The sequence below is a fragment of the Myotis nattereri genome, assembly GCF_964212035.1.
Source record: "Myotis nattereri genome assembly, chromosome: 7".
Taxonomy (NCBI): domain Eukaryota; kingdom Metazoa; phylum Chordata; class Mammalia; order Chiroptera; family Vespertilionidae; genus Myotis; species Myotis nattereri.
This window is the reverse complement of record NC_138082.1, coordinates 41,268,356-41,292,436: the sequence shown is the minus strand read 5'-3', so window position 1 is coordinate 41,292,436 and position 24,081 is coordinate 41,268,356. Positions and strand designations below refer to the sequence as shown.

The window sequence follows — 24,081 nt, the reverse complement described above, 5'->3', positions numbered from 1 at the left end:
CCAAACATTAGGTGTGGACAATGAATCTTTTATTTGTGACACATCTACTCTCTCCTGCCTTAAGAAAATAAAACCAGAGTTTTAAGTAATAAATAACAAGCAAGCCCAAAGACAGCCAGTGCAAATGGAAGCAAAGAGAACTGTCTCCTCTGTTATAATGAGTCCCTCTAGGATCCTGTCATAGGTGATCCTGTTGGTTAGGTTTTCAGAGCAGATTGGTAGCTAATCAATCATGCTCACTGGGTAAGCAACAGCTGACTGGGAAGGAATGGCTGCTGACCCAGAAGCCACAGCCATTGATGAATGGGGTTTCATATAAGAGGTGGTTGGAACATGTAAGTAAAACACAGCCACATGGTAACAATCCACCTTGCCACACACCAGCATGCTACCTGGTAAAACTGTGCACCTGAGATTTTAAAGAATTAGATAAAAGTCTATTATTTTTGCAAAGTTCAATGTGTAAAAAGGGCCATATTTAAAATTTAGTGTGTTGAGTTGCACAGAGTTGTTTACTATAGATTTTTTTATGCTGCTTATGTGCCTTGAGTTCTAGGGTTCTCCAAACAAAATGGGTAGGGTGCCTCTATGGGACCTCTAAGAATAGATACTAGAAGACTCTATTAGCATTTGCTCTTCTATTTTTTAGCTTAAACTATCATCCCTTAGTATCTGCAGGGGATTGTTTCCAGGAACCCCATGGGTACCAAAAGCTGCAGATGCTCAAGTGCCTAGTCTAAAACTAGAGGCCTGGTGCACCAATTCGTGCATGGGTGGGGTCCCTCGACCTGGCTGGTGATCAGGGCCCATCGGGGCCATCTGGCCCAGTCCAGGGGGAGGGACTGCAGGAGGTTGGCCAACCATGGGAGGTTGGCTGTGGGAGCGCACTGACTACCAGGGGGCAGCTCCTGCATTGAGCACCTGCCCCTGGTGGTCAGTGCATGTCATAGCTACCAGCCAGTCATCCAGTCATAATGGTTGCTTAGGCTTTTATATATATAGATGACAAAGTATTGACATATAACCCACATATATCCTCCTGTATACTTTAAATTATCTCTAGATTACTTTATAATACCTGATATAATGTAAATGCTATGTAAATGGTTGCTGTATGGCATTGTTTAGGAAATAATGACAAGAAAGTCTCTTCATGTTCAGTACAGATGAAAACATCATAGGCCTACCTACATAGTACACGTCAGCAACAACGTAACTTTTTTTTCCTGAATATTTTCTTTTTACAAAAAATATATTTTTATTGATTTCAGAGAGGAAAGGAGAGGGAGAGAGAGATAGAAACATCAATTATGAGAGAAAATCATTGATTGGCTGCCTCCTGCATGCCCCCTACTGGGGATCAAGCCACAACCTGGGCACATGCCCTGACTGGGAATCAAACCATGACCTCCTGGTTCATACGTCAATGCTCAACCACTGGCTTTCCTGAATATTTTCAATCCCCTGTGGGTTAAATATGCAAATGTGGACCCTGTGAATATGGGAGGCTGACTGTATTTGAAAGTCCCCAAGGAGCCAAAATACTAATTATTTGCACTAATGAATTGCTTAGTTACTGCCAGGCAAATCCAATAATTACTGAGCATTTCTTGTGAGAGTTTAAAAATGGTCCTCATGCCTAGCACAAAACAGTGCTCAGATCCGAGACAGGGGAAGCCATAAAGCCCAGCACCCACTGCTCCAAACCTACTGAGGACCAGACCTCAAGCACCATGAGAAATGCTCTGCCTTTAGGTAAAGATCCTTGGGAACAAAAATCCTCTATTATTTTGGTGGTTTCCCTTCATGTGGTAAGAGAACCTTCTTTTTCTTAACTTTACAATATAATTTAAGAAGTGAGATTTTGGAAAGAAAGAATAAAAGACAAGAAAGGAATATCTTACACATGCCACTGTGTGTATGGGGAGGATTTTGAATCATTAACTGGCCTTCTCTTTGTCCTCAGAAAGGGATCCATCTGTCTCCTTTAATACCGGGTAGAGGGTTTGTTATTGTGGCTCTTTTCTACATTGCTAACACCCCACAGGATATGGAAAATGTCCGCATGTGTGGGGACAGCAGGACTAACACCCTGTATACTTTTTAATTACATTTTTGAAATACCGTTTAAGGAAGGGAACATTATAATTTTATGAACAAAAACTTCCTAATCAGCAAGATTTTCTATCTATTTAATGTTGGGGAGTTTTATATTAATTTAACTTTCAAACACTGACCACTTAAATTAAATAATTATCCCAATAAAAACACACATTAGATTAGTTTTTGAACTAAATTCTAAAACTTATGTGGAAAAATAAACAATACTCAGACAATACTGAAAGAGTAATGGGAAGGTAAAACTAGGCTAGCCATTAAAATATATTATAAAGCAATGTTAATTAAAATAGTATGATGAGGCAGGCAGATCAATAGAATAGAACAGAAAGAGTAAAAATAGAATTAAATTTAAGGGAAATTAGTATATGATAAAGGTGACCTTTTAAATCATAAGGAAAAAGATTAGCCTAAAGCTAATAGGATAACTGGGTAACAATCTAAAAAACTAAAGTTGGATTCTGACTTCACACTTTACACCCAACAAAATACAGCAAAGCCAGATGAACTATAGATTACAAATATAAAAATAAAGCTATAAAATACTAAAAGAAGTTCTGAGGATTTTTAAAATATAATTTTGGAATGGGGAAGTCATTCTATGTATGACATAAAATTCAGAAGCCATAAAATTTGATAACATAAAATCAATGTATTTCTGTACACCATAAACAAAGTAAAAAGATAAGTGACAACTTGGGGAAAACATTTGCCACTTTGCTACAGATTAAGGTCTATTTCTTAACATATAGTGATCTCCTACAAATCAGTATGAAAAGACCACCAGTCCAACAGAAAATGAGCAAAAATGAGAAGAGTTTACAGAAAAAATACAAATGGCTCCTCAGTAAATAAATCTAGACTGAAAATGTAATCAGACTCATTTATGATATGGAAAATACAAATGAAAACTATGAGAAAGATTTTGCACCTATCCTATGGACAAAATTCAAGAAGTTGAATGACATACTGTATTAGTAAGGATGTAGAGAAATAGGCAGCTCAGATATTGCTGGTGGGAATATAAATTTGTTCAAACTTCACATAGGAAAGTTGGTAATATATCAAAATTTCAAATGTCCATATGCCAAATGCCCAGTAATTACACTTCTGGGCATTAATCCTACAAATAAAGTGTGAAGATGATGCATTTACAATGATATTTATTGCACATTGTTCATGATAGTAAAGTATTAGAAACATCATCAGTGTCCTTAAATAATTAAAAAATTAATTATTGGTTAATACTGTATTCATGTATAAAATCTAATACTCTACAATTACCGAAAAGAATGAGACAGCTGCTATGGACACTGAAAACAATAATCTCAAAAATAGATTAAGTGTGAAAAACAAGGTATGGAGCAGGATATACACTATACTCACATATATGTACACATACATATATGCCAGTACATATGTACAATACACACATATGTGCATACACATAGATACATGTATATGAGCTCAGTGTATATAAATATAGATACACTCTATAAAACAAAGTATATAAACATTATGTATTAAAAGAGTGTAAAAAAATTTATGCTTTTATAGAGACCACCTTTAGACACATACATAAATTGGTTCCTGGTGGTTGGACAGGAATTGAATATCTGGAGACACTTTTCTCTATTGAGTATCCTTTTGAACACTGTTTACTGGGTGTGTATAAAATATTTTATGTAAAAGTTTAACATGAACTTTTTGATAAAGAAACTAGCAATATCTGATCATGTGTTGGAATTATTAAGTAGCAAGTCATCTGATTATTAATAGTTAAAGAAAGCTTACAAGTATAAGGATAAAAAAAGAGAAGTGGCTCATTTCATAAAAATCAAAATAATTTAGGGCTTCACCACCATAATTCAAAAATTGTTTTAGTACCTTAATGTTTGTTGCCATGTTGTGTATAAACTCCTCCCCCCCCCCCTCCGCCACCCGTCACCAATTCCCAAATAAAGGCCGACTACCTCATTGATCCTAAACATTTCCTCTGAAAAGCGATCAATGTCCCCTGCCTGGCCATTAAATAGATTTTGAAAAACTCTTCAATCCGTATCAGTCTCATATCCTTATTTAGTTGCTCGAATTTGCCCTCAGCTGGGAATTGTGCAGGCAACTGTGATTCTGTTGTGCTCACCACTCATTTGAAGGGCCCCATCCATCATCATTTCTAGGCCTTTTCTGATGCAATGTCGCTTATGCTTTGTCTTTCTTAAAAACTGAATGGCTTTTAAATTATCCATTTATCTTCCTTCAGAGTTTCTGTTCAGTTTCTCAGGCCCTTTCAGGGCCGTCTTTTCTACCTTGTTTGCTGACTTGTCATTCCATTGCTCCCATTCGTGGAGGCATCTTGGTTCACCATGCTGTCCCTCAAAACAAACTCCCTGGCTCCCTCTGCGTTCTGCTTGTGTGACATCGGCATCACCACCACTAATGCCGATTTCCTTTTTAAACCCGTCCCTTCTGGATAGCTTTCAGAACTTGGAGACAATAGGTTTCAAATTTTATGGGTAGATGGCTGGGTATACTGGAACACACTTGAAAATAAAAGTCCAACATCTTGGTTCTAAACCTAGTTTTGCTACTTTTAAGTCGGGTCACAGTGACCTTTCAGGGCTTTGCTTTCCTCAGCAAGTCTGCTTCCCGTTAAACATGTTAGCGCCAACAACAGCGTGCTGCTTCTGTTTAAGGCGACCCAGTAACAGCCTGAGGCTGACACAATGCGAGTGCCTGCACACACTTCTCAGGTGGTCGGACTGGCGAGGAGCCCAGATGTGACAGCAGAAAGATCTAAGTTGTGTCACTTAATATCTGCATATTCTTTGCAGGTTACAGGAACTCTGTAGTCTCAGTTTTCACATTTGAAATGGGAGTTAAGAATAGTGTATGAGCTGATATTGCTAAGAGAATTAAATCAGATAAGGCTGGTAAGTCAGTCTCGTGCCTGGCACATAGTAACTGCTCAAGAAATGCTGCTGTAGATTCATTACATCTTAGTGAGACAGGCACTTTGGCTATTTTTATCCAAGTGTACAACAGAGGCTACTGAAGCTGAGAGGGCATATTCATTATGAGAATAATAATGGCTGTATGGAGGGATTTAATGCATAATGTTAAAGTATTTCCACATCCTTCACCCCCCTTCATTCAGACTCTTAGAAAGGTTGACATTAACTATCATCAATTCCATTTGTCCCAAGAAGAAAGTCACTTTTTAAGGCCAGAGACCTTAAAAAAGTAACACAGTAGAGTTACTTTAGTCAAACCTACAAGGCAGTGTTGATCACCTCAAGAAGAAAACTTATAATGAACTTTAGTTTTATGGGTGTGGAGGGCAGATTTGAAAGACGGAGCTTACAAAAACATTCAGCCTTTACTGCCTCATCTTAGGTCTCTTTCCCTCTGTCTCTCTTTATACTTCCCTATTTAGATTTTCCATCTGTTCAGATCATCTAGAGCACTGAGATCACGGTTTAGTCAAGGGTTTGGAGAATAATTCTTGCTTTGCTATTATTTTATGGTTCCATGATTTGACCCTCCCTGTGCTTGTAGGAGGCATTAGTCCACATGCTGAAACTCCCCCTGATTCACTGGGGCCATTCTGCACAGCAAGTATAACCTCCTTAGTTTCTCAGCTGTGAAATAAAGACAGAAATGCTAACGCCCACCACAGGGCAACTCAGAAATGGCAGGTTATTTCGGGGCACGCTGAAAGATGCCGAGGGAAGGCAGGCTCTTCCTCACCCACTCCTTCCTGCTTCTGTCACTCTCCCTCACTGGCTGTGTTGCCCAGGCAGTGCCTGGGTCTCCCAGCAGCTGGGTGACAACTTACACATCGCTGCTCCAGCTTGAATGGGGGCGGAGGTTGTGGCACTTAGTGTGGCTGAGTAACAGAGACAATGAATGCAAAGCAGTATAATGTGCTATCAAGGGAAAATACAGAGTCCCAGAGGCTGGGATATCTACCTCCTGGGTGCAATGAAGGGTTTTACAGGAGCCTGACATCTGAGCAGATTCCTAAATTTAGAGTGGGGTTTTCTGGGAGAAGAGGGAAAGGTAGGCCTGGCAGAGAGACCTTGTAAGTAAAGGCGCGAGGACGTAGAACATTAATGGGGCAGCCATTTGGGCAATGGCCAGTGACTAGCTATGACAAGAGCAGAGGGCACAAAGGAAGGAGGGAGAGGAGCTGAGCATGGAGGGAGGGTCTGAAGAACCTACAGTGAGATTTGCTTTTGGGAGCTAAGTCTAGTATTAACGTGGAGGATGGGATTGAGGGGTGAGACTGTGGAGGGGCTGCTGAGCATGACAGGGATCTGAGTGGCAGCAGCTGGCGGTGGAGACGGAGTCAGGAGAGCCTTCTAGTTATAGGGGACCTGGAGGAGGGAGAAAAATCATGATATGCTAACTTAAAATAGAGAAGGAAAACAACAGGCATTTGGTCTTGTTTTATAACACTTCCAATCTTTTTGATAAGGTTTTTGAAGTTGCCTTTTTTGTTTGTTTTTACTGTGTGTTCTGATTCCTTTCCCTTTCATGTTTTTTGACTTGCTTCCATTTCTTCATATGATATTGTAGGCGATCCTCAAACATACTGAGGCCCTTATCTGTTTGCATATATTTAAGTGCAAGACATAGAAAGACTTATTCAAGGCAGGGTGTAAATTTGGGAGGGAGAATAGGAGAAGCTGTGACTGGATGAACTTCATGTTAAGGGCATCCTGCAGGGAGCTGACTCTTTCATCACGGAGGGAGATAAAACATCTCCCAAATGCAAGTCCATGCAGGTCTTTTCTCTGAGACTGTCTGTTTTCCTGGTGAGAAATCCCACTTTTCTGCTTCTGGCTGTTGGCGTTCGGGGAGCAGAGTAGGAAGGTATTTGGGGGTTGAGCCAGCCTATAGGATATTTCCCAACGAGTTCTGCGAGAGAGGAGCTCTCTGGTCTTTTGACTTGGCAATAGTTGCAGAGGCTGTTTACTTGGCTGATTGGGTTGGGAGAGATTCCTGAAACAACATGCACTGACTTCCAACCTTTCCTCTTGTCTCCAGGCTCATGGATCGAATTGTGTCTCCAGAAGATATGCCTAAGTCCTAACACCTGGTACCTGAGAATGTGACCTGATTTGGAAATAGGCTCTGCAGAGATGTAATCAAGTTAAGATGAAGTCATAGTGGCTTAGACTGCGCTTGAAGTCCAATGGCTGCTGCTTTTTGAAGAAGGCCATGTGAAGAGGCAGGGACACATGAAGACAGAAGCAGTGTTGTATCTATAGGCCAAAGAATGCCAAGGACGATGGCAACCACCAGAAGATAGCAGAGAGGCATGGAACAGATCCTCCTCACAGCCCTAAGAAGGGACCAATCCTGCCATGCCTTCATTTCAGACTTCTAGCCTCTAGAACTGTGAGAGAATAGATCTCTGTTGGTTTAAGCTACTCTGTACTTTGGTAGGCAGCCTCAGCAAATTAATACTCCCCCCTCATGGCTGTACTTGGCTGCTCTGAGTCCTGAGCCTCTCAGGAGTTCCTTCTGAGAGACAGAACAGCTCACTTCCTGCTGGGGTCCCTCCTGCCCACATTCTGGGAAGTTACTTCCTTACACCTTCCAATACCTGAGGACATCTCCTCTCCTCTCACATTCTATTGCCTTTAAAAAAAATACAAGAAATACAACTTATTCCTAATCACAATTAATAGTATTAAATAAGTCAATAAAATATTGAACAAAGGTGTTCATTTCAGAATTATCTCTATTAGCACAAAAAAGTAGGGAATGACTGAATAAATGATGACAAGTCTACTGACTGGAATACTAGGTTGCCATTTAAAATGATAACATGAAAATTATATTAGGAATGTGGAAACATGTCATTAACTTTATGTTAAGTGACCAAAGTAGGTCATATTAGTGTATCTGGGTAAACATGTGTTTGCCTGTGGATAATGAAGGGCATGACAGGAGTAAGAGAATGTGGGGTCCTTATTTCTCCTAACAGTCTGCTCTCAGTGATTCGGATATTCTCTAAGGCAGTATCTATTTTCTCTGCTGTGCTATTACTTCCTGAGTCCTTACCAGCAGAGCTAACAATCTTACTTGTGCTCACATTTTGTTCAAGGCATTATACACCCTTTCTATCCGGCTTTTCCAAATTCTTCCAGCCTCTTTCATTGCCCAAGGAAGTTTATCTTTTAAAAAATTCCTTCTTGATTATATTAATGAAATTCTCAGGAAGATGAAGAGATAAACTAGTGAGGTCATTCCACCATGATTAATTGGCAACATCACCCACCTTGACAGGTGAACGTGTTAGATCAGGGACAACTTGACATAAAGTATTTCTGAGAAAGTTTTCTATAGCAACCAGCTAAACAGATTGCATGAGTCCTCTAGGAACTGCTCTCCCTGGAATCTCTACCCTGATCCCTGTATCCTTCCCACTAAAGCATTTAGAGTTTTATTTTGTAGATGGGAGGTTCAGCAAGGTAAAGCATTGCTGGGCAACATGGGGATGCCCTTCACTTCCTCAGGGCTGTACAGTGGGGGAAAGCAGTGAAACAGACTGAGAGAACTTGGCTTTGAAATTCTGGCTCTGCTATGTATCAACAACTTCACTTCAAGTCCATTAGCTTCTTTAGGTTTCAGGTCCTTCATATGTAAAACTTAGACCATTAGACATTATAGGATTCAGAAAGGAGTATTTTCTTCCTTCACAGAGTTAGGGTTAAATTTAATTGTGGATATAAAAGCAGCTTGTGAACTTTAAAACTTAAGCCTGTATCCAGTGGCAAATCCAGTCTGCTCCAGTCTGCATAGGGATACTCTTGTATTTGTAGGACTCTGATTCTGAGCCTCTTCTCCAAAAACTCAGTCTGAGAGAAGTCTCTAACTCCGTTTGAGACTGGCTAACAGACTCAACTGTTGGGCTGTCATATTGGTGTTGCATGAGGTGGCGAGCTTGGCTCTCTCTGGTCATATTGCCATACAGCATCCGCTTGCTAAAAGGAGGCAATGTGACTTGAGTAATTTAATATTTTTATGGCTACAACTCAGATAATTAAATATGAGTGGTGATAGCTGAGGATTCAAATAGTGCCTCTTAGAACACGTTGAAGATAGTCCTGAAGATTATTTGGCAATAGCATAATAAGAATGCTTTGTTTACCTCCTGCCTCACTTTCCAGGAGCTCAAACCATGCTGCCCCTCAAAAAGAACATTAAAGTGCAGAAATTTTGAAGGGGCATTTACAGTACAAGAAAATAATCTTTAAAAGAGGCCTTGATTCATGATCTGGTTTTAAAAAAGAGATAATTTTCCTTCTCTATCTACCTTCCTTCATTCTTCTCTCCCTCCTCCTCTCCCTCCCTTCTTCCCTTTTTCTTATGAAGGGAGTCAAAGAAGAGAGCACCATAAGAAAGAGGTAAATTAGCTGTTAAAATATGCGTTTGAGCCTATTGGTGTGGCTCAGTGGTTGAGCGTGGACCTATGAAGCAAGAGGTCAGGGTGCAATTCCTAGTCAGGGCACATACCTGGGTTACAGGCTTGATCCCCAGTAGGAGGCGTGCAAGAGGCAGCCAATCAATGATTCTCTCTCATTATTGATGTTTCTATCTCTCCCTCTCCTTTCCTTCCTGAAATCAATAAAAAATATAGTTTAAAAAAATGCTTTCTAGAAGAACTAGGAAATAACTTAAGTAAAAACAACATTCCAAACCTTGTATGAACTTGGAGTTAAGTGATTTCTAGCTTCATGATTCCAAAGGAGAAACACTTTTTAAAAATAGTTATTTATGCTGGTCAGCTGGTTAAGGAGAACTAGAGCTTATCTTAAATTCCACCTTCAAAAGCCTTATTAGGGAATATATTATCATTTTTTTTTCCACCAGAGTGCAACATTTTAATATGGATTTATGATGGCAATTTTGAGCTCATAAAATGCATATGAATAGGGATGGATTAAATGCTACTGTATAAAGAAGAGGTTTGGTTTTTTTTTAGTTGCATGAAGTAAAAGCAGTGAAAGTGCATTTTAATTTTAAAAATATATATAGAGCTGGTTGATTTATAAAGTAAAACTTATTTTTTAGAGGTGGAACATTACAAAATAAAACCTCCTGGCATCAGGAAGAACTGTGAGATGTAGCCAAGGATGTGAGATGCCTTCACCGGCTGCATGTCCTGCGCGGTGCAGGGAGTGGCATGAACATCAGTGCTCTTCTAGGAATGAGCCCTCGGCCATTCAGCACTTCCTCCCACACAGCACAGAATTATCTGATGTTTGTATCAATAACTGCTAAGTACTATAGGATCTGAAAAGTCTTCAAAGTAAAAAAAAAGATTAATTTTAATCATGATAAACTTAGCATGCTTTATTGTGTTATAATTTCTTGAAATCATGCATATAATATACAATATAATTTTTTGATATCTATGTATATGTGCTAGTTCTCTCTATTAACTTGAATGATGACTACATTTTCTGACAATGTTGAATAAAAGAAAATTGCATGTATTTCCTAGTTGAAATAACTCAAAGCCCTGAAAAATTCATGGCTATAAACTGGTCTTTTACATTAGAATTAAGGGCCAATTCAACCATATGAAAACTAAACCACTTTCTAAAAAGATACGATAAGCCATATACTTCTGGTTATGGGTAGGAATATAACAGCGCATACTCAATGATAGGTTTTATATATTTATAGATGATAATTTAAAGTGACATCATAACCCAACTTTCTACATTCATTCCACTGCTTATAATGAAATCTGTAGTATTGCATCCTATCATTCCTTCTTTTTGCTTCATTCATTTGTTCAACAAACGTTTACTGAGCAATTGGAATACGCTGGGCACTGTGCTGGACACAGGAATACTCACACATGGCACTCTGTACTGTGATGATCTTTGTGGGGCAAAGGAAGTGGGGAGGGTGATAGGAGATGAGGCCAAGAGGCAGGGGATCTAAACGAAGCCTTCCTCATTCAGCTCTGAGAGAGAATCACCCTCAGCTGCAGCTTGGTGTGGTGAGAAAGGGGCTTTCTAAATCCCAGAATTCTCCCGTCCCTGTTGAGAACCAAGCCTGGTTAAGTCAGGTCATCCAGTTTTATTACAAAGCTCTCAATGGAGAGAGAGAGGAAACCAGATAAGGGCCGTTCCATCCAATAAGGAAAAAAGAATTTTCCAACTTTCCACTGTCTGTTGCAGGAGCCCCATGACGTTTTTATAAAGATACAATAGTCTTGCCAAACTTTTCCTTCTTTTAATGGAGAGGGAGAAAGGGAGGAAAGGGGAGAAGGAGAGAGAGAGAGAGAGAGAGAGAGAGAGAGAGAGAGAGAGAGAGAGAGAGAGAAATACTACTCTGGCTAGATGCTGTCCAGGTCAAGCCCTTTTGCATGATCTGTGGGGGGAAATCTACTCCAATATGAAGACCAGTTTGGGATGAGCTGAAAATCTGATGATGTTCATCTGATTAAGTCCCTCAATCCTTAACAAACAGAAGATTTATAATGCCTCTGTGCATCATTGAAATTCTAGGTGCACTGAGGTTTGATTAAGTCGAGAGTGAAAATAAAGGGCAAAATCGTAGCCTGCTACTGCACAGACAACTCAGTGTGATGCTGGGACATCAACGTTCTGTTTATCCCTAAGGCTGGCGCAGCAATGGCTTCAAAGTTTGATGGTGTCTTTTTTTTAATCTTTCTTTTTTTTCTTTGTATTTTTCCCCCCTCGAAAAGACTTTGAGCAGCAGGCTAATGGGTCCCCAGCATGGTGCAGAGACAGCGGAAAGCAGGGGAATCAGATGTCAATGTGTTCCTCCCAGACACCCTGCTAGGACAGAGCCAGCTAAACCGGGCTTCAGTCCTCCCCACGAACACGCTTTGCTGGTTCCCTGCCCACTCTGGGCTCCCTATATGCTTCCTGATTAAAATGCTGTCACAGATAAATCATGACTTCTGCCTGTTAGGACCATTTTCTTTTTTTAAGAAAAGTTTGGAACTACAAGATTAAAAAGATGAGCAAGTTCTGGAGAATTATATATTCATCTATAAACATGGCACCTCTCCCTATTATATAACTTCTCTGAAGTTGCCTTCCCTTTATTTCTATATTTTTATGCATTTTCTGTCAGTCACTTTCAATCAATCACTAGAGTACAGAGGTAACTTCCTGCTGAGCAGATTGGTGGAAGGCGGAGGAAGAAAGGGTTCTCCTTGTTTTATCTCAGCATAGTCACAGCGATAAGAGTTTCAGTTTTAGAGGCAATGGACACCCAAAATGAACTGGTGTAGTTTCTGTGAGTTCCCATCCTGGCACACAAATAAGTAGCTCTTCAGGCATCCGAGACTAGCCATTATCTTGACCCTTTGCTTGGAGGAGAGATCAAACTCCGCAAGCTGGCGCGCCAGCAGAGAGTGCGTGGTCTGTTTTGCTATTTGACACGCGCAGCCCTTTCAGAACCATGAAGTAAAACTGAATGATCCAGTGAAAGTAATGAAGTCAAAAGCTGTATTAAAACCACGTTAGTATTTCCGCCTCCCTCACCAAACTCTGGGTTTGGTCCGAGGGGGACACCCAGCGTGGAGGGCCCTGCCAGACTGCACCTCTCCACTCTGCTCCACCTGCCAGGGGACCCAGCCCTCCATGCAACATCCTCCGGCGCTATGAGCTTCCTTGCCACCAGAACCTACCCCATCTTAGGGTCGGGGCCCTGGCCATTAAAATAAATGAAAGGGACAGTCTTTGTGTGGTATACATGATTCTCTATCCTTTTGCCCCCTGCCATGCTGACTTAGCAAGGCCACAGTGAATTCTCATGCTCTGTAATTCAGACCATATCTTTCAGCTTTGGGACCTCTGCCACCTGCATACTTTTTCATTTGTCTTCTATCCTCTCGGACTATGTATTGTTGCACTTTGATGTTCAAAATCCCAAAGGACAACCCAAGCTCCTGCAGACATTTTGCCTCAGCAATTAGTGTCACATCAGTGACTCCCCTGCTTGGTGAGTTGCTTCCAAAAGATTTGATGTCTTCACACTAATGGTGATTTCTTTCCACTGAGGATTCCATTGCAGTGCTGAAGTGCCCACAGTTATGTAGGATTATCTAGTTCAATGATGAAAAATACATTGTATGAGATGGAACAAAATAGGGACCCTCAAAGAGGATAGTTAAAATCACTCTACAAAGTTCCAGTTGTGGGCTCTTTGAAATGTTGGTTTCAAACCTTGTGAAGAATTTACAAGTGAAACCCATGAGATTTTTTTTAAAAATTAGCCATGATAAGGAATTTTAAAAAGAACATAGTTTTCATGCTTTGTTAACTGAGAAGATACAGCAACAGGTGTAAAATAAATTTCTTTTTTAAAATATATTTTTTATTGATCTTTAGAGAAAGAGGAAGAGAGAGGGAAAAAGAGAAACATTGATGTGAGATTGGAATATTGATTGGCTGCCTTGTGCATGCCACCTATTGGGGGTGGAACCCTGACTGGGAATTGAACCATCAACCTTTTGGTACATGGGACGACACCCAACCAACTGAGTCACATTTGCCAGGGCTAAAATACACAGCTCCTTTTACATGCCTCTGTAGAATGCCATGGCTCTTTCCATTTAGTTTAATAAGAAAAGATAATAGGAGAACTATCTAGCAGAGGTAGAGAGGCCATCATACCAAAACTAAGATGGGGGGTGAGCAGGAGACAACTCTAATTTAGTGGTAGTGCCACTAACATTTCTATACGTTAATTTACCTGAGGATAAAAATAGCAGGTATCTAACCTTATGGATAAGTGGCAAAGTAAAACAGATGTGAAAATTCAGGAATAATAAACAATGTGATGTGGTAATATTACTCTCTCAATTCTGGAAATTGCTATTTTCAGTTTAAACTTTCTTTTTAACCTAAAGATTTCAAAGTGTTCAATAGGGAGTATAAAATAAGCTCAAATGATTGTGAATCAGTAATTAAACAATTAAATTAACATGGAAAAGCATATGAGAGTTCTTTCCAGCATTTACTATAACCAATCACATGGGAAGGGGTATTTACTTTGGGTTCATCCCAAAGTAGCTTTGCAAACCAGTACCAACAATTTATCAGCTCCACAAATACATGTTTTCATCCTCCTAAGCTTTACCTATATAAAAGGAATCTATTAATTGCAAGAATAATTTATTCATGCCATTTATTACTTAAGTGTGCACAAAAACTGATTATCATAAAAAAAAATAACTTAACATGCACTGTCAAGGTCAGTTTAGTAAAGGAAGATCTTCCTAACCCAACAGCTGCATAGCTTATTCAGAGATACCAGGATCAAGGATGAGGACAGAAAGAAAAGAGAGTTGAGGATCCTCTTATAATTAAGGGTACATCATTTTTGATTTTTCATCCAATCTTTCATTATTAAATAAAACTATATTCCAATTATAATTAATCTACTTTAGATTATTTTAAACTTCGACTTTATATGATTATATGTTGAATGGATAACATAAAACAAAAAATGCATTTACTTTTGTTATTTATAATCATTAAAAAATCGCATTTCCATTTTCAAGACAGTATTCTAAGTGTGTGTGTGTGTGTGTGTGTGTGTGTGTGTGTGTGTGTGTTTAGGTTAATGTGACAGGACTCAACAGTTCCTAAAAGTGCTAAAACCAAGTGGTAGATAAGCCTGAAACTTAATGATTGTGAGGTCCTTAAAAAACAATACTGTGTCTTTAATGGAGTTACACAGAGTGAGAAAGTAAAGCAGTTTTGCTTTCCCTGCATGTGTTTCTCATTTGAAGTTAGAAAAGAAGTTCAGTCTGATTGAGCTAGGTGGGGGGTAAAGAATTTGCCAGATTTTATACATGAAAGAAAATGCTTAGAAGTGGAATTAAAAGTCAATGTACACCAAACCGTTAATGTTAACTGATGCCAGCCCTAATCCATACTCAGAAAGAGGAGGGTGAACATTCACAGCCGATGGCACTTGTCTCCTTGCCGGGGGAAGGTCCCGAACACCAGGGCCAGAAGCCGTTGGCACATCTTGCTCAGCACTCAGTGGTCTGCATTTGTCACATGCATCTCGGAGACAGGGACGTTAGGATGGAAGGGGATTTACAAAACTCCATGGCCCAGAGGTTAGAGCAGAAAACTGTGATTCATGGAACCCTCATGATATTCATGAACGTAAAAGAAAAATTGTAAAAAAAAAAAAAAAAAAAAAAAAAGAAAAGAAAAAGATTTTCACAGCCAAATGTTTGAGAAAGTTAGAGTTAATCAAGGTTAAACATGTTTCTTTCCTGAAGGACTTCTCCCAGGCTTCAGTACTTCAATGTGCAAGGGAAATTCCTAGTTATTGGGCCTGAGAGCCCTCTTTGAAGAGGTATCTATTAGGCTATGGCTGCATACTGTGTTCCATGGGGCACAGTTTGAGAAACACTGAGAAAAACATTATCATCCCTGAATTATAAATGAGGGCGTTGAGGCCCATGAAGATTATGTCCTCAGGTCTCAGGCTTCTAGGCCAACTTTCTCAGGGTGTGATAACACATCTGAGAAAAGGTCCACTGTAACCATGGTTCTTAGAAAAATACATACCTGAAGAGGCTCCTAAAACTAAAGTTGAAAGTATGCTACCTACACTCTCTGGCCCAGTCAGGGCACACGGACCCTCCCGAATCGTGAGTACCTGGTACAGAGGCATGCAGATGCTATCGATCCACTCCAGCTGCAACCGAGGCAGTTCATCCTTCCGGTTCCGATCAAAAATAGCCTAGGATGGGGGAGGAGAACCTTGCTTTATTACACCCGACAGTTTTACAGGTGCTTTGTCAACTACTTTGCCACAATGATCCCATTTTTACCAACCAAACACTTCACAAATCACAATCCATCTTTACACGCACTTTCTTTTATCTATGATGAGAAATAAAACATTTTCACCTCTTTTTATGAGATTTGTAAGCGAAGTTATTTGAACTTTACAGCACGCAACTCCTTGGGGCCAAAATCTGTCTCCAGATACAAGTAACTGCCACTAAATCAAGTCATCAGGTCACTGGGAATTGGGTACAAGTTTTATTGCCACCAAACTGATGGAGGCTTTTGATTTTAACCGTGAAAGAGAGTGGGATCGATCAGAAAAGATCCTTGAAAACCATTTCATTTTAAATAGGAACTATTTGTATTAATTTTTCAGGGCGGGGTGTTGATGTGGCAGTTCTGTGTGTTCTTCAATAAGGTTCTGTCTGTCATGAATAAATTCCTAATTTTTAAAATCTGTCACTGAATGGACGACGGTAGGAGGTACCCATTCTTTCCTGATTCTCAGCCTTTAAACTTTATGGTATTATAATGTTTAGAAAAGTTGGCTATGTTTGTGAGAAAAAGAAGTGACATACATCTAGGTAGCAGGTATGAAAAGAGAAACCGTCAGTAGGAATTGGGGGGTAACATGGATTCCTTAACCAAATACTGCCTTTTACGCCAGGGAGAACGTCCCTCCCTCTGTTCTTAAGGGCGAAGGTCAGGGTCTAAGAAACTGACCTTGCCCGCGTTACTGTCTTTCCTCTAGGTAAAACGTGCCATCCTATCATTTTGGTGCTCACACGGGTCATGAGGGCAGATCCAGGCCACGCCCTTAGGGATGTAAATTGGTGCAGCCACTATGGGAAACAGTATGGAGGTTCCTTAAAAAATTAGGAATAGAGTTCCTAGATGACCCAGCAATCCCTCCTCTGGGTATCTACCGGAAAATTTTGAAAACATTTATTCATAAAGATATATTATTCATGGTGGCCAACACATGGAAACAACCCAAGTGTCCTTGGATAGATGATTGGAAAAAAAGATGTGGTACATAAATACAATGGACTACTCCTCAGCCATAAGAAAAGATGAAATACTGCCATTTTAGACAATATGGATAGGTCTTGAGAATATCATGCTATGCAAATAAATCAGACAGAAAAAATCAAGAACTGTATGATTTCACTCACATGTAGGATATATGTGACAAAAAAACAGGCTGTTTTTTTTTTTAAAGGGAATATCTTTTATTTGAAAATAGATATGTGGCTTAGAAAAATTTGGGTTGAATTAGGTTTTACACATTAACTATGTATTCCAATTTAGTGTCTTTATTTTTATAACCAAATTGGGTGACACCAAATTTGTTTTCAAAATAAAGTCGTATTTAAAAATCAGTATACATATATGTTGCTTTTAAAACTAAAATAACTGGTGTATTAACCCATTCTGCACATTTTCTATAAATGAAAGCATATGCTATGTGGCCTTTTGTGACTGGCTCTTTCACTTAGCATGTTTTCAAAGTTCATTCCTATAACACACATCAGCTCTTCATTCATTCTTTTTTTTTTTTTTTTTTTTTTTTTGCTGAATGATATTCCACTGTGTAGATGCACCACCTATTATTTATCCAGTTATCATTTGATGGGCATTGGGTTGTTTCCACTGTTTGGCTATTATGAATATTGCTGCTATGCAGTCTCCTGACCTTTCAGAGGTAAGCAACAGATTAAGGACAGTTAAAATTAGTAAAACTGTCTATTCTGACTTCAAGTAGGTAAAACTGTTTAAGCTAGGACCTAGTTCTGCTGCTTTTCCTTGCTTTTAAATGTGAGTAAAGAAAGGGGGTCTTAAAATATTCAAAACTCAATGGACACATTTCCAGAGTTTCCTTGAATCAACTGTGCTGTGCCAGACATTAAAATACGTTGCATCATTCTTGGAGCCAGTGGGTTTTTAGCTAACCATTCATTAAGAAAAAAGAGGCCGCCCCCTCCTTGAGGGTGTAAGCAAGGCATTTACTAGCATATCTTTTGTATCCTGATGAGTAAAACCAGCACCAGTCGGAGCCTACAGTAAGCATTCTCAAATAATATTTGAATGGATATGAACTGCTGTCAATAGCAATTCAATCAGCAGAACCTAAATCTCCAGGTGAAACTTTTCATTTTGTAATGTTCAAAATTAGAAAATAAAATCTTCAACACTCATTATTTACGACAGCTGCCTGTTCTAGTTTCTCAAGGCTAGACAGCTTGCCTTTAATTCTTTTTTCTGTATTTGTATTCCATAGTAGCCATTGACCACATCTGAAATACCAGCCCTGGGCTCTGAGTTATTCAAATGCCACTCTGCACATCCTCTCTTGTGCCTGCTTGTCCCCCTGTGGGTGCTCGGGAAATTCTTGTTAAGTAGCTCACCACTCTTAATCAGACACCTGGGAAAAAGAGGGTTTAGCATCTAAGCTTAATTAAAGTTTTAAACTTTCAGGAGTGCTTCCTTAAATCTATTCTTAATTTTCCCCTTTTCATGTGATTTGAAGTCATTTTTTAAAAATGTCACTCAAGAGGGTAGATACATCATAATAAAAGGATGAGCTTACTGAAGGGGTGAGTTTGAGTTCTGATCTCTCCCGATCTCCTTGTTCGAAGAACTCACTGGTTACAAGTTCGGCCACCTGAAACATGTAAATATTTCAATTTATGGCTATGTCTAATTTATCACCAGACTAAGAAGTTATTTCTGGCTTCTGTGTATGGCAATTATCTTCAACACACAATCATTTAAAAAGCTTATGAGGAAGTACCTTTTGTACTTGAAGGTTATTGTAGAAATTAATCAATGAAACAGATTTCCTTTTCATCAGAAGAAACTGTGCATTGTAATTTTAGATGCATGCCAGTAGACAATTTCCAACAGCATGTATAGCTGGCATATGTGGGATGATGCAAATAATAAGCTAACAAGACTTATTACATTATTAATGTATATTTGTTATTATAATTAGCCCACTTTTGGTTGTTTCTATGTAGATTCTTTACATTGTTGCATACTTTTATCTTAACCTGGTTTAATCTTGCCCTGACAAAGACTCCTGAACTGCCTCGCCCTACCAACATCTGTGTGCCTCTGGAAGGAGTAACCCTGGGCGCACCCCTGCTTTCTGCTGGGAAAACCAGTTGAGGGGCAGGACTAATGCTAGAGTCTCTGCTCATACCAGACTTTTACAGTGTGTCATGATATAGTTTGAAGAACGTAATTTGCTCTCCAGGCTGTCTGAATCTATGTACTAAAAGTGTTCTTTTGTGGCAGGTTCTAGTTGGTCCGAGCACAATTAAATGACTATTCTATCCCAAACCATAGATATTTATCCAAAGCAAGGGCCTGTGTTTTCCTCTTCTCATCCATTAGTGTGGATGATCAGAAGTTACTGACTATAGTCAAGCTAAAGAACTCTTTTCTGAGTCCTGTGCTTCTAAGGATAGCTTTACGGGAAGCAAATTGATATACTAGATAAGTGTTGAACAGGTATTTGCAACAACACTGTGGTGTGCATCTAGAAAATCTCTGAGATGAGCTAGCTGGATTTACAAAATATTGGAAGAGCAGAAAAAAACCTCTAGACAACCAGATGGCAAGAAGACCTGGATCCACAGACTAATTTTCCCCTGTTCTAGGCTCTTATAAAGGTGAGGTTCTTAGGCCTGGTGAAGACTTGAATGGCCTAATTTGGAGTAAGTGCATAGAATGAAGATAATTACCTAAGTGTACCTTTTAAGAGCTTTGTCAACCATAAATCATAGCATTGATAAAACAAAAACATCACACACACACACACACACACACACACACACACATCTGAGAGTAGCAAATATACAGTCATTTATAAAGAAATAGAATATTTAGCAAGTTCAGATTTTAAACATTTAAAAAATTCAACAGCATAAAACTAGTTGGAACTGACTCAGTATTTATGGGACTTGTTTTACTTCTCGGCTCTCTAGTCTCTGCCACTACCTTTCACTTTAGTGCTCAGGCCTGTGTCCTTTTCTCTGGCCTTTTAAAGGAAGAAATGGTCCCCTCAGGGCCTGGCTTTATTTATTCAGCCCCCAGCGCTCTCCCTCAGACTGCTCTGAGGTGGGTCTTTTACACTGAAGAACACAAATGTACAATCAGGTCACTGAAGGCGGGAGTCCTGCATAGGTCTGTAGCCCCTGAAAGGCACAGAAATTAAAACAAAATCTTGTCCTGGATCTTTCTAAAGTGGTCCTGGGTGTGCCCCCTGTGCATCGTTCACAGCTCAACTTGTACCACTGTGTTCTTTGTACTTAAAAACCCAATTAGGAGCATTAAGTGGCTCCTGATTGAATTTTGTATTAAAGAGGGGAATTGAGATGCTAATCAGGCCTTGGGGGATCACTGGGGAAATCCACATGCTTACCATCATGTTTGTGAGGAAGGAAAAGTGGAATAGACACCAGTAAAAAAGAAAATTTAAGCGGGAATTAAAAAATAAACAAACTTCTAGGAAATTAGAAATACATTTATGTTTTTACTTATTCTTATTTTAAAAAGATTTTTAAATTGATTTTTGGAGAGAGAGGAAGGGAGAAGGAAAGCATGAAACATCAATTGGCTGCCTGCTGCATACCCCCTACTGGGGATCGTGTCTGGGAATGGAACCTGCAGCCCCGCAGGAAACCTTCCGTACATGGGACAGTGCCCGAACAGCGGAGCCACACCGGCCAGGGCCATTTATGTTTTTAGAAGAAGGTTCAAATGGTTCCTAAAATCATGGAAATGATATTTTTAAAATGCTTTAACCTATTCAATTTAGAGACAAACAAATGAGATCTCCAATATAGAGGTGTGACAAGATTCTGATGGAAACATTTGGAAAAACACAGCATTCGGATTTATTTCCTTGAACTCTTGAGTTTCTGCATGTATCAGCAAAGTTCACATCCTAAAATTAAAATAATATTTACACCAGTGACGAAGGAGACCATCGACAAGTGGCCATTGGCCTCTTGGGTCTAAAACGTCAAGCAGAAACTTTTTTCCTTCCTCGTACTTTGTCCTGTCACTGTCCTGCCCCCAAGTGGCTCCTGCGCCTTTAGTTCCTTCTTGACATGCATTTCACTGGGGTTTCTGAAGGCCCTGGCACATCATCCCTCACCCCCTCCCTTTCCAATCTTCTCTATTTTTCCCCTGGCCCCCCTAACTTTCCCCCACTCTCCACCCCTCTACTCCCCTTCCATCCCTACCATGGTGCCCTCTCCCCGCTAGGACTACATTTCCCCCAACACCTGGAAGAGCCACCTACCTCTTCTCTGCAGTTTATTCTCAGACTTTACTGCAAGAGAGGCCTTCCCACACTGGGAAGTGAAGGGTGGGCAGAGTTGTAAAAATAAGCTACTCATCCACAAAAATTGTGTGTTTGGGGTGCATCAAAAGCTATGTTTTGGGTGTGTGTAGGTCTTTAATGTGCTTCCAGGCCTGATGTAGAGCTTGGCAAATATCACCCAGAGATCCTGAACTTGGAGCTTGAGACCATGACTGCTGGGGCATTTGGTCATCTCCCCTGGGGAGTGGGTGAGCATGCTTTGCCTTTTGCCTGCAGGAGGAGAGTGAATCATATTTTTGGTGATTAAAAGAGCAAATTGTGGTAGTCATGTTTTCAATAATTATTTCTGGCTTTTTAATTTCTGGGCACTTGGAAAGATTATATTCCCTGGTTGGGCAGGGTTTTGTGACAAGTTCTGGCCAATGAATTGTTGGAAGATGGGGGTTTCATTTCCACTGCAAGACCCACAGGGCATCTGCTATAGTGATACAGACAGTGGCTGCCCCTTTAGCCTGTGTCCAGAAGGACAAAGCGGTAGGTGCCAGCCCACCCTGGATGCACACACGCAGGAGTCATTTGTTGGTTTAAGCCACTGAAAATTTTGGGTTTAGTGGCAACATCACCTATCCTGCTGGCACGCATCATTTAAAACCGCTGATTGAGGCATCCTGTAAAAGAAAGCATAAACTGCTGGGACGAATGAAGGCTTGGGAGCCTAATGTGCTAAGATTTTAATATCTAGCTCCACCATTTGCTAAGCCTCATTTTTCCTATTTGTGAAATAGGGATAATTACTGGATTCGTTTCTTGGGGCTGCCATAAATTATCACACACTTGGTGGCTTAAAACAACAGAAATTTATTCTCTTAGGGTTCTGGAGGTCAGGGGTCCAACATCAGTTCACTGAACAGAAATCAAGGTGTCAGCAGGGCCACCCTCCCCCGGGAGGCTGTAGGGCAGAATCTATTCTTTGCCTCTCTCACTGCCAGCATCCCTTTGTTTGTGGCTGCCTCACTCCAATCTCTGTCTTGTCTTCTCATTGCCTTCTCCACCTCTAATTGTGTAATCTCCCTGTGCCTGTCTGCTATAATGCCACAGGTGATGGGGCACCTGGAAAATCCAGGATAATGATGATGATAATGATAATGATATTGATGGTCCTTAGCCACATCTGCAAAGACTCCTTTTTATTTAAGATAAAGTTTACAGGTTCCAGGGACTGGGACCTGAGATCTTTGGGTTGCCATTATTCAGCCTACTACAGTAACCACACCTACCTCAAAGTGGGTTTTGAGGATTTAAATGAGATCTCACATATCTATACTAATAAAAGAGTAATATGCTAGTTAGACCAGATGTCTTACAGACATCCTTCCGGACGCCCTTCCAGGCAAAGCCACAGTGGCAGGGGCTGAGGCAGAGGTGGTTAGGGGTGATCAGGCTGGCAGGGGAGAGCAGTTAGGAGCAATCAGGCAGGCAGGCAGATGAGCGGTTAGGATCCAGCTGTCCCGGATTGCGAGAGACCCACAGGGATCGGACCTAAACCAGCAGTTGGACATCCTTGGGATCAGGCCTAAACCAGTAGTCAGCCATCCCCTGAGGGGTCCTGGATTGGAGAAGGTGCAGGCCGGTCTCAGGGACGCCCCCCCTCCCATGCATGAATTTCATGCACCGGGCCTCTAGTAAGTATATAGCCATCATTTAATATTTGTTATTTACTTATTCAATCAATAAATATTAGTTATGCATTGTTATATGAATGTATGATATTTCCCTAAAATATGAAGTCTTTTTTTTAAAGTTTAAAATAGTTTTTATAAAGATATGTTGTAACATGTAATGACCGTTCACTCTACAAAATCTTGATCATAGAGCTTATAATACACCTAGTTGAGAGTAGCACCCAGGTTTTCCAAATTGTCAGTCATCATTTTTCTCTTGTCTGCATAGACTTCTCATTAGCTGCTTTCTGCTTTTGTTGCATGATCTCAGAGTCTCTCTGTTTTCTCTGAGAGGCAGTCAAGCTATCCTCTTTTCTTTTTCCCTTGCTAATTTCCTGGGATTTCTTCATGTTTTTCTGGCGGGCAAGTTCTCGTTGATTTCCATGGGCCATGCCGACTACCACACTGAGCCCAGAAGAGTGACTCCAAAATATGAAGTCTTAAGACACCAAATCACTAGCTTAGACCTCACAGTTCACATAGTAGGTGCCTCCTAAAACTTAAAGAGATATAACCTCAAATACTATTAATAATCAAGGATTTTAAATTGTATAATTATGGCTTGAAAGCTTTTCTTGTTTTAGAACTAACATTTTTTTTTTTGGCAGTGAAACTAGATAGTAAAGGCATGATTTTTGGGATACAAATTAATTTGGATACTGCACACTATAGCCAAAAAGCCCTCTGATCTTGAAATAGTATTTAAAAAGAAAAATAGAATTTTTTATTTACCTCCTTGGATTTTTTTTTTTCAGATGTGAAAAACGGAACCTTATGCTAAAACATAATTACCTATTCAAAAACACTATTTTTGAAACTCATGCCTTAAGAAATGGTCGAAGTGTTATTTGGATTTAGTGCGTTAAAAAAATGTTCCAGAGTCAGAAATATTATTAGTCAGCGGGAGCACAATAAAGGAAGGCTGGGCAATAAACTATGTGGAGCCTAAGCCTCCTGCTATTTTTTGCACCATGTTAATACCGATGCAAATTGACGGGGGTTTCAGTGCCTGGTAGTCAGGGCTCTGGGAATATCGTCCCCCCCCCCCCCTCCCTCCTCTGCTGAGCCTTGCCATTAATCACCA

General features: G+C 40.0%; 2 protein-coding genes across 2 annotated transcripts in view; both read right to left on the bottom strand.

The window, feature by feature from the left end:
* The window catches only part of PDE11A (phosphodiesterase 11A), a gene marked incomplete at both ends in the record, with an annotated part of 286,244 nt that overhangs the window by 10,290 nt on the left and 251,873 nt on the right, over positions 1-24,081 (bottom strand). The window contains 2 exons of the mRNA XM_081095861.1: positions 15,808-15,891; positions 18,532-18,606. Of these exons, the coding sequence (XP_080951987.1) occupies positions 15,808-15,891; positions 18,532-18,606 (159 nt within the window). The remainder of the gene's footprint in view (positions 1-15,807; positions 15,892-18,531; positions 18,607-24,081) is intronic.
* On the bottom strand, positions 23,185-23,389 carry LOC308522212 (small EDRK-rich factor 1-like; the record flags this gene model as incomplete). The annotated part of the gene is made up of 1 exon (XM_081095468.1): positions 23,185-23,389. One exon carries the CDS (start codon positions 23,387-23,389, stop codon positions 23,204-23,206), a length of 186 nt encoding a protein of 61 aa, XP_080951594.1. The 3' UTR covers positions 23,185-23,203.